This window comes from Motacilla alba, chromosome 11, assembly GCF_015832195.1.
Source record: "Motacilla alba alba isolate MOTALB_02 chromosome 11, Motacilla_alba_V1.0_pri, whole genome shotgun sequence".
In the NCBI taxonomy this organism is placed as follows: domain Eukaryota; kingdom Metazoa; phylum Chordata; class Aves; order Passeriformes; family Motacillidae; genus Motacilla; species Motacilla alba.
The window spans coordinates 11,630,437-11,647,402 of NC_052026.1; the positions used below are offsets into that span (position 1 = coordinate 11,630,437).

At 42.8% G+C, this 16,966-nt stretch overlaps 1 protein-coding gene across 1 annotated transcript in view; it reads left to right on the plus strand.

The window, feature by feature from the left end:
• The first annotated feature begins 4,827 nt into the window (after positions 1-4,827).
• The window catches only part of SLC6A2 (solute carrier family 6 member 2), a 60,516-nt gene continuing 48,377 nt past the window's right edge, over positions 4,828-16,966 (plus strand). Inside the window, exon 1 of the mRNA XM_038148293.1 lies at positions 4,828-5,322. Within this exon, the coding sequence (XP_038004221.1) occupies positions 5,013-5,322 (310 nt within the window). The 5' untranslated portion in view covers positions 4,828-5,012. The remainder of the gene's footprint in view (positions 5,323-16,966) is intronic.

Genomic DNA, 16,966 nt, shown 5'->3' on the forward strand with positions numbered 1-16,966 from the left:
CAACATTTAATCAGTGAAGAATGAGACTCACACAGGGAAAAAAAGGAAACCTAGTATAACAGAGATGGGATGGAAGCAAACAGAATAAAATGGTAAATCTGATCTTGAAGCATTAGAGAAGTGACAGAGAAGAATGACTTGGGTGTTTATAGCCTGTCTGTGGACAGACATTTAGTACAGATGTGAAAAAGGCAAGTGAGATCTCCTTCTCATTAAAATCTTTGCTGATAGTCCTGGGAATTATTATTATTATTTCACTAAAGTTTGGTAAGACTTCATCTAAAATCTAGGCCATTTTTGCTCAAGAAAGGTTTATTCCAATCAGAAAAGAGAAAGATTACACAGATATATAACCTGGTGAACCTAGAGGAAGGACTACAGCACTGGTTCACCTACTGTTCAAAGCAGAGACGAGGTCAGTGTGTGCCCTTGCTCCCTTTTGGACCCTTGCACCCTTTGGGCCTTGCACCCTGCACTTCTCTCTTGCACAAGCCAAGATAAGGGAGGAGTGCCCCTCATGCACAGTCAGACTGAAACTGGGAGTGCTCCCAGTTCCACCTCACTTATGTGCAGCTTTGCAAATTGCTCTCATACAACTGTCTCTGAGACAGAAATGAGCCTGGTGCTAAAGCAGCAGCAGGAGCTAGAGACCCAAAACAGGTAGCAAGAAAGAATATGCTGAAGCTGAAACTTAACTACTGTGTGAAATATTCCAAACGAGATTTAAATCTTTAAAAGACACTGAGTGCTAGCAAACTGGAAAGAGGTCAAAGGGAAGTGAAAAAGTTATGCCTATGGAGAAGGAGCGGTGGTGTAATTATGAGGGATAAAAACTCCTGGACTTGAACGTGAGCCTCTCCACACACACATATTCTATACATTAGAAAATGAAGACGCCACGGGACAGCTTGCTTTGGTGACACTGATGGTCTCATGAAGGTCATCTGGTGCTGGAGGTGCTGGTAGGTAAAAGGTGCTTTGAAGGTGTGTATTTGTGACAATCTCAAGCAATTTGATAAGGAAGTTACAAAAGCTGCTATCATGAGAAACAGGGAGAAGCCTTGTCTTCCCCTAGAACTTGGCATTCTTGCATGAACAGAATACCAAAATACTGTGAAGTGTTTCTGTAATATTTCTTTTCAGTCTGAAGACAGTTTGTAACATGACAGACACTGTCAAAATGCGGGGTAGGACCAACCCAAACAAGCCCTTCTCAGTGAAAGAGATGCATTTCTTTAGCTCTAGGGAAGAGATACTATGATAGCAGCCTGCAAACAGTAAAACACAGAAGTCTTAAATACTAAATAAACATTACATTTAGAATGGCATTGTGATTTTAGAGACACTGTGAAGCAAACCTGCCCAACCCACTCTTTAAAAGTCCAAGAAGCTGGGGCTGATATATCTCCTGTCATTAAAAGGTGCCCAGTAAAGTCCACGGCATGGCATCCTTTACCTGCTAACCTAGAAAGATGGGCACCCCTGCCATGTTCCTATCACTGTGAAATCCTTTTACCATTGATTTAGTCAGAAGGCTTTGTTCCCTGTTCCCGCAGCAACTGCCTATTCCTCAAGTTTCTTCTATTACAGGATAACCAAACCTAACTTCATTCAACTCATGCACTTTGTTTGAAAAATGCTTAGTCTTTTTAGTGCTGCTGAGCCTCAAGGCCAGAACAGGTTTCTATGGATTTACCAGGACATGGAATTAAATACTCGATGTATATATCCATTGTCCCTTTTACTTTTTTCACTGTATCTTGGATTATAATCAGAAACTGATGCCCCGAGTCTTCAAGTCCGAACCAACTTTGTCATACAAATCTACTCATAAAAAAAATATCCCAAACCCCAAGTCTTTAGTTCCCATTGCATTCACTGCTTTGATAGCTAGAACTCTTTTCATTTTCCCACTAAATTTATTGTGATTCTTTTGGTTTAAATAGTGGTGGGGTTTTTTTCTGTGACATTTACCTCAATTTACTTGCAAAACAATTATATCCTCTCTCAGTTACTGTTTTGCTTGGCTCAACTGCCAAGCTCTTGCACCAAGTGTATCAGACACTTCATGAAGCAAGACTCTTACAGATGCACCAACAGTAAAGTGCAAGTTCCAGCGTATTTGAACACTGTTTGTTTGGTACCACCCTTTGTTCTCTGAAGATGTTCCTAGGTTCATGGGAAGGACTGTAGGCAGCTCCTCTAGTTCTGTAGAGTCAGTGGCAGAGGGCTGTGCTGCCAGCACTGGAGAATTCAAGCCCTGCTGCCAACAAGCACAGTGAGCCTTCACACCACCAGCAAATGGAGCTCTGAAAGCACACACAGAATTGTTGTTCATTGGGCTTCTTTTTCTCACTAGACACTAATGTGTGAGTGGCAGCCTCAGTTCACTGTTACAGCACTCAGTATATTCTCCCATACATGGCAAGGAATGACAGACAAGAATTTGAATAATTGATTACCAACCTATCAATACCTGACTGTTTTCTGAAGTAAATTACAACCTGCTTCCCAGCCAAAAGTGGCATATTGCTAACACCCTGCCATCTTGCCTGGCCCCATTGAGGCTTCTAAATACAATAGTCTCTTCGCTGACTTCAACTCTACCTACTGTCAGGCTACATTAGGCATAACAAGATCCAGACAGATTCAAGATTAAGCAACTTTTTCATAAAATCCAATTGAGGACTTTCTTACCTTGAGGGTGCAGTGGATATTACATTAACCAGATTGTGCACACTTTCCACGCAAGAACTAAAGGCATATATATGTGTGTGTATATATATATGTGTGTGTGTGTATATATATATATATATATATATATATATATATATATATATATATATATATATATATATGCAGAGTGACTTAATTCTCTTAGGAAATGAGCGGGGGCTTTCTAGATTCCTCCCACCACAGACATCATGATCAAGCTCAGCTAATTGAGACCTTGTGGGGAAAAGGGTGTTCCTTAGCAAGGCCCTATTTTTCCAGAAGCAATACGGGAGTGCTGCTGCCTAGCGTAGGAAGTCTGTGCAGATCATCAAGGCAGTAATAGTCACGTGGAGAGAGGGGAACCAGGTTTAAAAAGCTCCTTACTGGCTAGGATGCATCTTCAGCTCCCAGAGAGACTGCAGTCCCTGAGTGGTGGAACCAAGAAGGAGCAATCCCCCCTTCACTCATCTTCCCCCTCCCAGGGGGAACCATAGGTACCGGGGAATGGGACAGAGGCACCCCCAGTGCTATCTGGTGAGTTTGTCAACAAAATGCCTTCAGGGCTGTGCAGCTGAGAGCAGAGGCTGCCTTGGTGTCTGAAACAGAGCGTGTCCTTTATTTGCTGTGGGAGAAGGGAGGGTGCAGACTCAAACTCAGGTGAGCCGGGCATATCTGGGGGCAGTGCATGGCACAGGGTCTGTATTTGGTGTATTTGGTGCATGTGGTGGAGTGGCTGATGGGTGGTGCAGGGAGGAGGCAGCTGCGCACTAGCACGATCCCGTGGGCTGCACTGCTCAGGAAAACAGCAACTGCTCAGAGGGCACCATGGGACAGTCATAGAGACATACAGCACGTATGGCATGGAGTGTCAAAAAGCAGAGAAAGTCTTGTGTGGTGTATTGGAAAGAGATGAGGATAGGAAATCACAGAGTGACCAAAAGAGAACGTATGAGCTGCATGGTCTAAGCATCTAAGTGCTCTGGAACTGGATAGCCACTGCTCACATACTTCTCCCAAATGAAAGCTTTAGGATTCAAGTCAGAGCTTGGATGTTGGAGCTTGAAGCAAGTGCTTTTTGTGAAGGCATAAAATTTGTATATTGTAGCTGTCTTGCTAGCATCTTTTTAGTCTGTGACCTAAAGAAAGATGGGGAGGATACCAATATGTGACTTTTAACTCTGAGGTGATATTCCTTTTCACATTCCAAGTTTGCAGACAAACCTGACGTTCTTCATGAACTCTGACTAGCGCCTCTTTATGTATTACAATATATGTAATAGTGTTTTATCAGCCCTAGCAGAATAAATAAGTATGGTAGGCTACTAACACCTGCAAGAATCCTCTGTGACTTGACCTGCTCTCACTGATGCCAGGCAGAAGGGAAACTATTTAATACTGGGGAGGGAAAGCTGTTTTCTGTTTTTTGTGGGCAAATTTTATTCCCTTAACTGACACGGAATGTAGAATTACTCTTCACAGCTGTAACAAGAAGAGTCCCCGAAAACCCCTTACTGCAGCTGTATTTAGCCAACTTCTGGCACCAATCACTGTTCTGCCAGATAATTCTTTGTCCATTTTACATGCAAAAGACTCGGGTTCCGTCTGGAATAGCAGCAAATAGCTAATGTCCCACAAATGCCTCGACCTGACAACTGAATTCTACCAGCCTCATATTTGCCATGAAAGAAGCTGGGCATCCATCAGCCCCAGCACAGGAGCATTAGCAGTGCCCAGCTCTGCCGTGCAGCCCGCATCCCTCCGGGTTCTGATGTCAAAAGCCAAAAATCCTGCTGTTTAACTAAAGCCTCACTAGCGGACAGGGGTGATCAGCCGAGAAAGAAGGGAAGTGGGCGATCCAAGCAGGCTCTACCTGTTGCCCGCTAACGGCAATTCCAGCTGCCTGGACTAGGGATGCGCGGTTTGCCTGGCGGGAAGCAGCAGCTCCGGGCGCGCCGTAGTCTACGGCAGGACGGAGCCGACCCGAGTAACTCGGCGGGGAACCAGGGGCCGTGCGGGGCTCCGGGCGGTGCGGGGCGCGGGTCGGGGCCGGGCGGCGGCCCCAGGTGCGGCCGCTCCCCGCGGCAGGAGGCGCGGGCAGCCCCGCTCCCCGGGGGCGCCCCGGCGGGCGCGGGCGCCGCGGTCCCCCCTCTCCCGCCTCATTTGCATGGCTCTTATTACGGCCGTGCCTCGCTCCCGCCGCGCTGACACCGCCGGGCTGAGCGCGGAGTCGCCTCCAGCGGGAAGCGCGCTTCCGTTATCTGCGCGCCCGCGCCCCCTCCTCAGCTCGCTCTCTCTGGATGTTTAAGGCGAGGATGAACAAACAGGTCCAGCCCGAGCGCAAAGTGTCGGTGGTGGCCCCCTTGCCGGACCGCGCGGGGCCGCCGCCGCCGCCGAAGAAGGACGTGGAGCTGATCCTGGTGAAGGAGCACAACGGGGTGCAGTACACCAGCAGCAGCCTCCTGCCCGCCGCCCCCGCGCCGCGCTACGGCACCCAGGACAGGGAGACCTGGGGCAAGAAGATCGACTTCCTCCTCTCCGTCATCGGCTTCGCCGTGGACCTGGCCAACGTCTGGCGATTTCCATACCTCTGCTACAAAAATGGAGGGGGTAAGAGAACCGCTTGCGAGGTGTTTTTCCCCGGCCCCACCGCCGCCAGAGCGGCATCCCGCTCTCGCTGGCGGAGTTTCTGCGGGAAGCCGGGAGCCGGGGCTCACCCCGCGGTGCCCGATGGCCAAGGAGGAGCGGCGGCACCGCCGCGCTCCCCGGCGCTCCCCGCTCCTCCCGGGCAGCCGGGACACGCCGCGGCCCCCAGGGCACCGCTCAGCCCCTTCCCGGGAACGATTGCTCGCACACTCCTCGAAGTTTAACTTAGTTTTTGAGTACAGGCGTATTTGCCTTCTGCTGCCACTCCAGGCTGCTTGACACTTGTTTTCGTTCGCAAAAAATAGCACCAAGAGGAGGGGGGGGAAAGGCCAAACTAAAAACGCTCAAGCAGAAAAACAGCATCTAGAAGAGCTAGTGCCAGGCCACTGAAATGTTTCATGGGGGCAGTTTTAATGTAGATTGTGATTTCTGCCCTCGGTTCTGGAGTGTGGGGGTTCTCCCCGCCTCCGAAGTAGGTAGGAGACTTGTTACAAACAAAACCTCACCTCCTGCGCAGTTTGGCAGTGACAGAAACAAAAAATTACACACAGTAATTATAGTTGGCTCAGATTGTCTGGCATGTCTTCAGTAAGACCTTAACTCCATCATCCTCTTTCATCTGCCTGAAGTACACTGTGTTGTCAGTGATGACTCCAGACTGTGATGGAGTAACACCATCTGCAAGCCGGGCAGGTGCCTGGGGTGCTCTCAAATCACACACAGAAAGAACAGACCCTGCCTGGCAGATGGAGAACTGTGTGTGAACGGTGAACCACACAGATAGAACCGACAGGGAGAAAAAGCACATTCTGAAAGATATTTATGTATGTATATAGTGATGGTGTGGTTGCCTGGTGATAAAGGCTAATAGGTCACACTTGTAGCATAAAATAGTTGCTTCCGGTGAAAATAGGAATGCAGGATGAATGGAAAAATCCCTATCAAATAACATGGAATTATACCTGTCCTTGGAAGTTAATAGGATATTGGTGCTAATGAAACACTCAGTCAAGCTTGGTAGCTCCAAAACTTCTGAGAGGAGTAAGAAAAACTCTCTGCTCACCACCCAGACAGACTGAAGAAAGTAGTTAGTACTGAAAAATAACCTCCATCCTTATTTCGTTATGTCCAAAAATAGCCCTAGCCATTCACACTACAGCAGCACAATGCACCAGGAGCCCAGCAGGCTCCTGCTGGGTCAGGTGCAGGTGGGGCAGCATCATTCATACCACTTAGGACAGATGCACCACTGCCACACCTCCACATCATCTGGCAATTTTCAGGAAAAGAGATTATTCTCCTATCTCACATTGCACAAGGTGACACTCAGAGTGTCTGAACTCTTTTCTATTGTAATTTGGGTCACTTAATTTCCTAACCTGCTTCCTTCATAATTCACTGCCAGCTCAGGCACAGAAGGTAACAGTCTGCAAACCCTTGCATTTTGTTTAGCCACCATGTATTATCTTATGTCAGTTCAGCTAGAAAAAACTGTGTCTTCATTAGCATCTTCTGATTCAAATACTTCCAAAGGGCCGTGAAGAGAAAGCCAACAGCTACAAGAGGCACATTTCAGTGAAAAGTTTGCAGTAATTCTTCCATATCATCAAAGGTAGAGAGGCCCTTTGCTACCAAAGTCTATAGAATGGCCAAGAACTGTTTACTGCTACAGAGACCAAACACTCTGGTATCTCAAAATTTTTCCATCCATTGCCTCTTATGTTGGACACACATATCAGTTTTAGTAGAAAATCTTACAAGAGTTTCAGGCTCTAGAAGAACTTTACTGAGTTTCAAGCCGACTCAGTCCCTTCTTTCTTTCAAACAGTGCTTGGGAGCTTGTTTGCTTTATGCATAAATTTTCCTACAAGACCAAAAAACTTAAGGCAACAGGCAGAGCTGTGGGATATTGTAGGATTTTGTTGAGATGTCTCCAGTCATAAATCATGGATATTCTTAAATATCTCACCCCCTGCCCCCCACTGCTATTGCATGAGGGAACCTTTCCAGCACCAATTTAACTTCTGCTGCCTCAAAAGGATAACAAAATGGGTTTCATATAATTGCTATGTATCCCCATGCAAAAGCTGGAATGTGGATATAGACATGGGGAAAACTTAATTTCACTATCTTAGTAGTTTTTCTGGACTGCTGAACAAATTAAAGGGTGAAATCAGAAGTTGTTTATATACTTGTCCAGACTTTTACCTATAAAAAAAAAATTACAGGATGCTCATGTAGTTTGCCTTTTGATATTTATAAGGAGCTGCTAGGTAAAGAAAAAACCAACAGAACAGATTAAACTTGAATTGGATGGTGTGCATAAAGTAAAGCAGTGGAAGATAAAAGGTTTCCTTTCCTCTTCTTCCTGCTGTTTCTCTTTGTTCTGAAAGCCTCAGCAATTACTCAGCCTCGGTGAGTAGAGCTTAACTAGAGCTGGCTTTGGACAGTCAAACCTGTGGGTTATGAACAGGTTATCAGCCTATTGATACAAAGCACTTGGTGAAACAGAAGCACAAGCAGCTTACAATGCCCTGAGTCCTGGCTCAGCACAGCTTGTGCTGCCTAACAAAAGAAATTCTGCTATCCTACCAAAAGCTACCACAAAGGTTCTACAAATGTTCTTACAATTTGAACAACAACATCAAGGACATGGAAGTGGTAGAAAATGGCATCTTCCTTTACATTAAAAAAAAAAAAAGGTAAGGTGGTTGACACATGGACTATGTCTTAAAGCTGACTGTGATTAATTCAAGATGCCTGCAGACACACTAAGGGCCTTTGCATGTTTGTAAAAGTAGGTGGCTCTCAAGAAAGCATAAAAACTTACAGGAACTGAGAAGGAAAATATAAACACACACTGTATTCCCCCATTCAAAGTTGAATTTTACAAGGACATGGATGTATATAAACCCCCTTCTTTTTACTAGCCAAGTCCTGGAGTTTCTTTCTTTGATAAACTCCAGGGAAATTTTCTGGAAAAAAAAAACCAGACATGGAGGCTTTTGGGTTGGATCTGGAAGTTCCACTTATACAAAACTGACAGTTTACTTTAGTGAGTTTTACTTACACAAGGCATACACCACCCAGTGGCAGATATACAGACTTTTTTTTTAGGTAACTTGGAGACAGCACTGGTGGTGGTAACAAAAAGAAACATTTATATTTTAACAAGCTCCCAGTAACAAAAAGCTAGAGAGTAAGAAGCATCCAGCAGAACTAAAACACTGAATGAATAGCCAGAAACATCTGTGTTTTGGGAGTAGCCTGCTGAGAGACCGCAATGGGACTTCTGCACAAAGATAGATGGCAGAATGTAACCCTTCTGTAAACAACTGTAACTTTTGGAATCATTCTTCTGCTATTAAAAAATCCCCAGTCTTTAGTAAGACCTAAAAATCTAGAGCATTTATTTTTCTATATCAGTTACCTACTTTCTTAGGACTTGCCTGCCTTACAAGGGCAGACAGATCCAGTGAATGTATTGTAATGAAATGTGCCACAGAAAGCTTACAGGACAGTTTAGTATGAACAGACTGGAGGAGTTCTTGCCCTTACTGACTTCTTGGAAGCAGGATATGTCCACTGTGTGCTCTAAAGTATTTATCAGGTGATAGGGTAGACCCTGAACAGATGGGGAAAATCTGCAAGCTCCCACTAAGTAGATATGGCAACACTCCAAAAGAGGGAATTCTCAAACATCACCTTGTCAGTCCAGCTGAAAAAAAAGACCACAGCTTACATGTATTTGACTGCTGCTTGCAGCACAGAGGAAAAGCACTGTTTGCAGCAGATGGAATACTTTTAGCGCAGTGCATTTGTCAGAATTGCAAAGGAGAAGGGCTTGTCACTGGAGAAATCATCAGCTATGGTCATTTCTACTGGTTAATCTTACAAGAGCTATATCCTTGTTATAACCTTTCTGGCAAGAGCACTTTTTAAAAATATATTTTTAAGGAAAAGATTCCCTAGCTGTTTAATTTTCTCTGTAAGTGGTCAACATCAATGTAGTCCAAAAAATTATTTACAACACAACCAACATTTTAATTGTTCCTCAGCTCTACAAGAGGCTATGGTGAATTAAAGAAGACTGCTATTAAAATTATACTCTCATCAAATTAGGGAAAGATTTACCCTGATATTTGGATAATATCTGAAATTTTACTGATGCCAAATAAAGTTGAGTAATGCCTACTATGATTAACTGATGTGCTCACAGTGGGGGAGGATGATGCTCAGTCTTAGTTAGCAAGCTATTGTAGTTTTTGTGCAAGACACTTTCAGTATTAATGTTCATTTTTTGTTTCCTGTTCCTGCATAGTCATAGGCAGAACTAATATTTCCCACTGAAATTTGGGGAAAAGGAATTTACCAACATAAAGTACTTCTTTTGTGAGCCAAAGTATTTGCAAGGTCAGTCATGTTCAGACTACTCATTAGGAAGCATGTAATTGTCGGATTAGTCACTGGAGACTTACTGTATCATAAGAATCAGATTAAGTTTTTAATGAATTTAAGAATAGCGGCAGATAAATATTTTAACTTTACTCTAGCCATCATAATGCACACTTTAATCTCCCCTGCAGCATTATTTTAAAGTGTTTTTAGACCACATTCTTTCCAGAAGAAATTGTTTGTTTCAACAGTTTGCCAGCAATCAATATACTTCAGAAGTATCTTACAATTTTTATCCTAACACTCCCTGTCCTACTCGTAGTTCCATAAGCTGTAATGCAGGAGCAATCCACAGCACAGGTACCAAAGACAGCATAAACCACGTCCAAATATCCCTGAACAGGCCCAGCACAAAGTCAGGAGCCCAGAGCTGTCACACATCGTGAAGGACACGGTGGAGCTGTCACCTCCCTCAGAGCTGGGAGCCTGGCCACCACACATTCCACTGAGAGCAAGCTCTGCTGCTGACAGCACCACCTTGTCTTTCTGCTGCTCTCTGCCTCCTCAGTTTTGCAAAGTGTCTGCCACCAAATTTAATCACTATTTTGGGGAAGAATATAACCCGGCACTTTGCAGTTCAAAGGTGGACGACCTTTGCCTTACAATATCAGAGTTTATACTTCAAAATAGCATTGATGATGATAATAATAAATCAACTTCGAAGTAATCTCACTGCAAAGCCTACGCCAAGAGTTTGACTCATCAGTCAATCAAAGCTCAGATGCAAATCTAGTGATTTTGGTTTCCTAAAAAGGGGTTTTCAATTCCCATTAGCACATCAAACCACTGACCTCAGATAGGTTAAACTGTTATTCTCATCTCTTCACCATGAGCTCTGGGTTCTCAGCCATAGTGTGACATTAGGGACAATGCTCAGTTGTGCAGCGTGGCAATACCTCCTTTCCCAGATCCGGAGTCAGTGTCCAGCTCACAGATGCTCTCTTCCCTTTCCCACTCCATCTCTTTTCTTTCCCTTCCTTGATCAGGCACTAATCACCTGCTGCATGCAGGGCATGGATTCACACAGACTCATCAGCACTGGAGCTCACATGCCAGTTGCCAGCTGCTCCTCTGAAATTCCCTGTTCTGCTCTGCATGTCTTGTTGGCTCCACAAAATAAATCTTCAGAACAAGAATTTCTGCAGGGTTATAAGCTACTGCATCATACACCTACGACACATGAAGTATTAAGAATAGCTGAGAGGGAAGGACTGAATCTCTCAGCCAAATTGTTCATCAATTGTAAATTTCTTGTTTCTGACTCTGAGGTATTCTACCATAAAATAGTGTATAAATGGCACACTGTATAGACCCTCAGCTAAACACTTGCCTGTGCAGAGATTTTATTTGTCCCTGAACAATTCTAGCAACTCCTAGCTTGACAAACTTACAAAGCTCTAGAGATACACTAGCATAGAAAGGTTGTAGATGAGATCTATAATGTTTAGCTTGATGTTACACATTAAGAGGACCATCCTGTGGCTGATGCACGGCAAGTATTGAGAACTGATCTAAAGGGTGCTGCAATCAATTACCAAAACTGATTTCTCAGCTTTACTGACAGTAAAAGAGCTGGTGTGGACCAGCTGACAAAAGCAAAGGTACATCTTTCCAAGTACAGCGGGTGCACATTTGAGTACCACTTGGAGTACTTTATTCTAAATTAAGAGTCAGAAAATACTTCAAGAACTAAACTTAGGTCTGTTTTTAAAAATTTAGGATCTTCCCATCCCCTGCCTCCCCCTCAAGCCCTCTTCATTCCTGTAGACCCTTCTCAATTTTGCCAAGGAATGGAAGTACTGAAATATCCCTAGTAAGCCATTTCTGCACAAGTAAATTCTGCAAGTCACATCAGGGAGCCTTCAAAGCTCACATTAACTCCTACTGAAACAAATACAGGACTTTCTTACAGTTTGACATGGAGACCTGGGTTTGGATACTCCTTCAAACTGAAATAGCAGGGACCTGAGCTTTGTGTGTCTGCTTTCTCACTCACATCATCCTAAGCTCTGGGAGAAATAGAAAAGAGAAAGGCCAGCCTAGGAGTGCAGCAGCCAACAATCCTTCTTTACTGAAGAAACCAAAATATCTCTAAAGACACTGAGACATGGTCTACATGGTTTGGAGATAGAATTTCACTTTCATTTTTAGGCAAAATACTACAAACCTGTCTGTCAGTTCGGTGAATATGTGAATACAGCTCCAGCAGTCTAAATATGTTATTTCCAGACAGATAATTCTTCCCCATGTTTAGACCAATATTAAACAGAATGTTAATACAACTACTTACACATAAGATCAGGAGGAACATACATCTTTAGTGAGAGTTTAGATACGCTGTGAGGGCAACGATGGATTAAAATCAGGCCATAAATTACTGAACCTCTTGCTGTGTATTAAAATGGAAATGAATGGTTTAAAGAATTTTGAGTACTTCTGAGAAGCAACATCAAATAGTCCATGTCTTCATTTTTGCTATGTCTGATGGTAAGCACATCAGCACCCCCCAGTTGTAAAGCCTTTGTCCCAGTTTAACCAATTGATTAAATATTGAAGAACTGTAGTATGGTTCTCTGATATCAGTCTGTACTGTAAACTCCATAACATTTACATGTATTGCAGTTATTACATATAGTTTTTATTAGACACTGTTTTGCCCAACTGCTCTCAACATCATTACAAAACAGTAAATCACAACCAAATAATTCTACACTTGGAGATATACTAAAGCATTGTAATTTAGGAGTCAGAACACAAATTTAAATGATGCATCTTTGTAAAACAGTTCTGGATTTTTCACTACTACCTCACTCTTAGTACTTTCCATTTTCTTTGTACATATAGAATCATAGAATTATTTGGGTTGGAAGGGACCTTAAGGATTGTCCAACCCCTCCTGGAATCCTGCATCTGACTCTCAACTTCTTGACTTGTGGCAACAAGAAAAAAAGTCATTATTGTTATTGTTGTTCCTATAATCATCATCATCATAATTTTTAAAGTTGAAATAAATTTTATTAAGGACAAATCCACTGTCCCAACCCATTTTCAATGAAGAGTATGTAAGGAATACAGGAATATCACACTGGTTATAAACCTTGAATTTTCCTTCCTCAAGGCTTTTGGAGACAAAGGATTTGTGTTAGCAGCACATTAGCCATGTCTTGACAACCTGTGATTGCCTCCTCCAACCACAACTCCTTAACCACCTGCTTTCCTTCTCCCTACCTTCCTATTAAGTCTTGAACCATGGATGGAAAGGTTTCATCCTAATTGTGCAGATCTTACATACTGATGCCAAGTCAGAATAGTTTCAAATGCAAGGTTTTATTTACATTCAAAACTTGATTTCCTATGGATGGATATCTGAGTCCTTCAGGAAATCAGCACCAAAAGTGCCTAGATCCCCAGGACTGTTGAGTAATTCCTGTTCTCATGGAAATCCTGGGTAACTGTAGTATAATCCAGCATCTTAATTTCTGTATACATTCAACATACTTAATTTTAGCCACAGAGCTTTTGAAACTATTAATCCTTTGAGAAGGGAAAAGGAGGTGAGAGGCATGGAAGGAAAACAGCTGATTTCCTTGCTTTGTGACATATTCTTCAACAAAACCATAGGGAAGAACCTCTAAACTACTTATGAAAACTATCCTTGGTTTAATTTTCACTCCTCCTTTCCCCTATTCTCTATTCAAACAAGTTTTGCAATCTTTCCTGAAGCATGACAAAGGTGACAGCACAGAGCAGCACTTTGGGAACCAGGGTTTACCATTCAGAAGCAGAAACTATCAGCAGGGAGGTCTGGCTGTGTAAGCTACATCCTTCTCTACACTCATATTCATCTAAAGCACACTACCAACTTTTCAGTGAACAGAATTCTGTGATAACACATTGCTAACCAAAATTCAGGCAGGATCGGGCAGGCAGTTGTCTGTTGTCAGTCCATAAATGTTTTTTTATGACGAACATTCTGACTGCTGGTATGTAGTAAGACAAGCTGCCCTTATTATACAATAAGTCTTTTTATAGAAGATGGTAATTTTTCCAGTGCTCCTACTCCTTAAGGCTTTATGAACACAACCACTCACTTCCAAAAGCACAAGTGATTGCAGAAGCTGTGTTCTTAATATGGGTATTAACTGATTGCTACAGTTTGGCTATTATAATTGTCTAAGAATATATGCTAGGTGTCCAAAATAGGGTCCAACCCTCCCAGACAGGTGGTGTTAGACCACACAGACGTGAAGTCTTTCTTAGAATGCTTTGTTATACGCTGCTTCCCTAGAACAAACCCAGCATCAGGAAAGCAGTACTGGTTTGATCCCACCCCACTGAAGTACACAGGAATTGTGATTTCAACAGCAGAAGAATATTACTCCTTTTTCAGAGCTGGAGAAAGTTATTGCATCGTTTCCAAGCCCTGGGTGTCCTGTCTTGCTACAGCACTCTTGCTAGTCTGAGAAACAGCTTTTGTGGCTTTGATGTAGGGGAAGGATTGTGGCTAGGCAATTGCACAGAATCCATCTTTACTGAAGCCTGCAGGACTGTGGGAATGAGCTGATTTTCTGGCCCAAGAGCAGCATGGAAGAATGAACCCTCCCCTCTGCGACTGCCTCATTGACCATCCAAACCACTGTTTCCTTGGGCCCAGTGTATGTACTGAAAAAAGCATCTGAGTATCGTGCATCTTGGTTTTCGCCAGCTATTTTAAATTTATTCTGCACCTCCTGACCTATGTGGGTATGTGTGCACAGCACTCTCCTCTTTACTGATATTTTAATTTCTATTTTTCTCTTCTGTAATGAAAGACCTCTTGCAATGTCTACCCTGAAGCATGCTAGAGGTGACAGCACTTTACTTGCCCTTAAGATCCATATCTCGAGGGGAAATATGATCCTGATTCCAGTCAAATTCCAGTTAAATTAAAAAAGAGGAAGAGGCTGGACTTGTGCACAGCACTCTCTACAGAGAGTGCACAGCACTCTCTACAGAGTAACGGGAAGCGTTTTTCAGACCACAAGGTGGAGCAGTAGATCCTCACAGGTCTTGGGAGATCCCCACCTGATAATTAATGTCACAGCATCTATAGGAAAAAAATAATCTCATGGTGGCTCATTACTAAATACAGAGCTGCCCAGTCATAACAAATATTATTAGCAGACCATTCTGGGATTTCCCACTTTATTTTATTCATTAGGATATTATAGTGGCAGCTCTCAGTGATGCCTAATTCATGTGTAGGATCTCACTTGTCAGCATGGCCACAATGGCAGCAAGGACACAATCCATTGATAACAAGAGGTTAGCCCTGAACACACGTTTTTTGAAGAGAGTGCAACAATAAAATGGAGATACAGTCTCTTCTCCCCAAGGATTGATACAGGAGGAAACAATTTCTCAAATCCTAAATTTAGAAGGTGCTCCAAATACCCTCAAAAGATTTGCCTTTGGGAAAACAAACGAGCTCCACACAGACTTTCATGGATACTTTCATGGACTTTCTACAGTTGAAAGATTTCTTTTTTCTTCTTCAATGTTAATGTAACCCACATTTCAGGAGGTCTCAGCATCTTTCCTTCTTGGCAGAGGAATCCTTATTTCACAACACAGTAATTCCACAATTAAGCATATTGTACTTACTATGATATTAGAGAGTTCAAGGCCAAACGTTACCAAAACATCGAGTTACAGCTCAGAAGCCACTCTCAGAAGTGGCTTGACTCTTCATCATCATGCAGGGCTGTATCTGCCTACTGATGTGCAGTAAGACTGATGTTTGAAGAAAGCTCCCAGGCTCATGCCCTCTAACTGAGGGGAGCTTAGAGCTGTACAAGGCAGCTTAGTTCTACAGTTTACCACCAAACTATGGAATAGTTTGTGCTGTGCAGTGCTTTGTCTCTTTTCAGAAGAGAAATTCAGATGTGGAAATGAGATTATGAGACAGGTGTTGGTGAGAATAACAACAGCCCAGGACTTTGTTTTGGGGAAGAGTTTGATCATTTGCTTCTTTTCTACAGTTTGTTTCTCATGTATGTATGGCTGTACAGCTTTAGTTAAAATCAATAGATTCCTAAACCACATGGGAGGAATCCTGACCCAGCTGAAGTCAATGGGTGATTTTTTTCCATTGACGTCACCAGAGCCAGGATTTAAACCCAAATAACAGACGTCTCTCTTAAGGGCTCCTAAGTAGACAGAATTTCCAGACTAAGAATTATGTGAGAAGAAAAACACAGTAAAGTAATAAAAAACTATTCCGACTAAATTGATACACAAGACTTCCGCTGAGTAGTAACTGATCTTCACTCAGTGCAATAGCTCAGTACTTTACCTAAAAAGCAAACTGTCAGGATTACATAGATGATGGTGATTATTACACAAAATAGATTTACTCTGTGAGAGTTCGACTATGACCTCAGCATTCTCCTATGCCGGGCTCAAGCAATAAAAAAAAAAGTTCTATTTTAAGAAGTGCCTTTTACTCTCACAGTTTCATAGGGACAAATGATTTAGGCAAGAATCTCTTTCTAGTTTTCAAGGCTGAAAAGAAAAGCTGGGAAAGTACAAAGTAAATTCAAAACTAAAAGCAAGCAGGCAAATAAAAGGATTGTAGTCGAAGATCATGCATTTTAAAGAATTCTTGGGCCTGCTTCATGGTTTTTGAACTTTTGAAATTGGTGTCTGTAAGAATACAGTTACTCTCTGGCATAAGTTACTGTCTTGACTTTACCCAAACAGGAGTCAGAAACCAGCTGCCAGGGTCTTCCTAAACAGCCAGTTAATCCTTCATTGACTCATACAGAAGCTGATGACAAAATCACTGTATTTGACCCTAAATTATGAGATTTTAAGATCTTCAAGATCACCTATATGTTTCCTACTAAATACCATTTTACAGTCATGATGTATTATGTGTTTAAAGGAGTTTAGAAATACAAAAATAAAAAATTGCTGTGTGACAAGTTGAAAACACCAGACTCAGCCACACTGATTTATCATAAGGTCTGAGTAATCAGTGAACAAAAATGCCCTGCAATCTGCCCAAGCAAAAGTTTGCCCTGTGATGAAACAAGAAGGATTTTGCTTCAAACTGTTAGTAGGCCTCTGCTTCATCTTGGCAGGGAGCTATGATGGCCCCTGGGGTAATTTT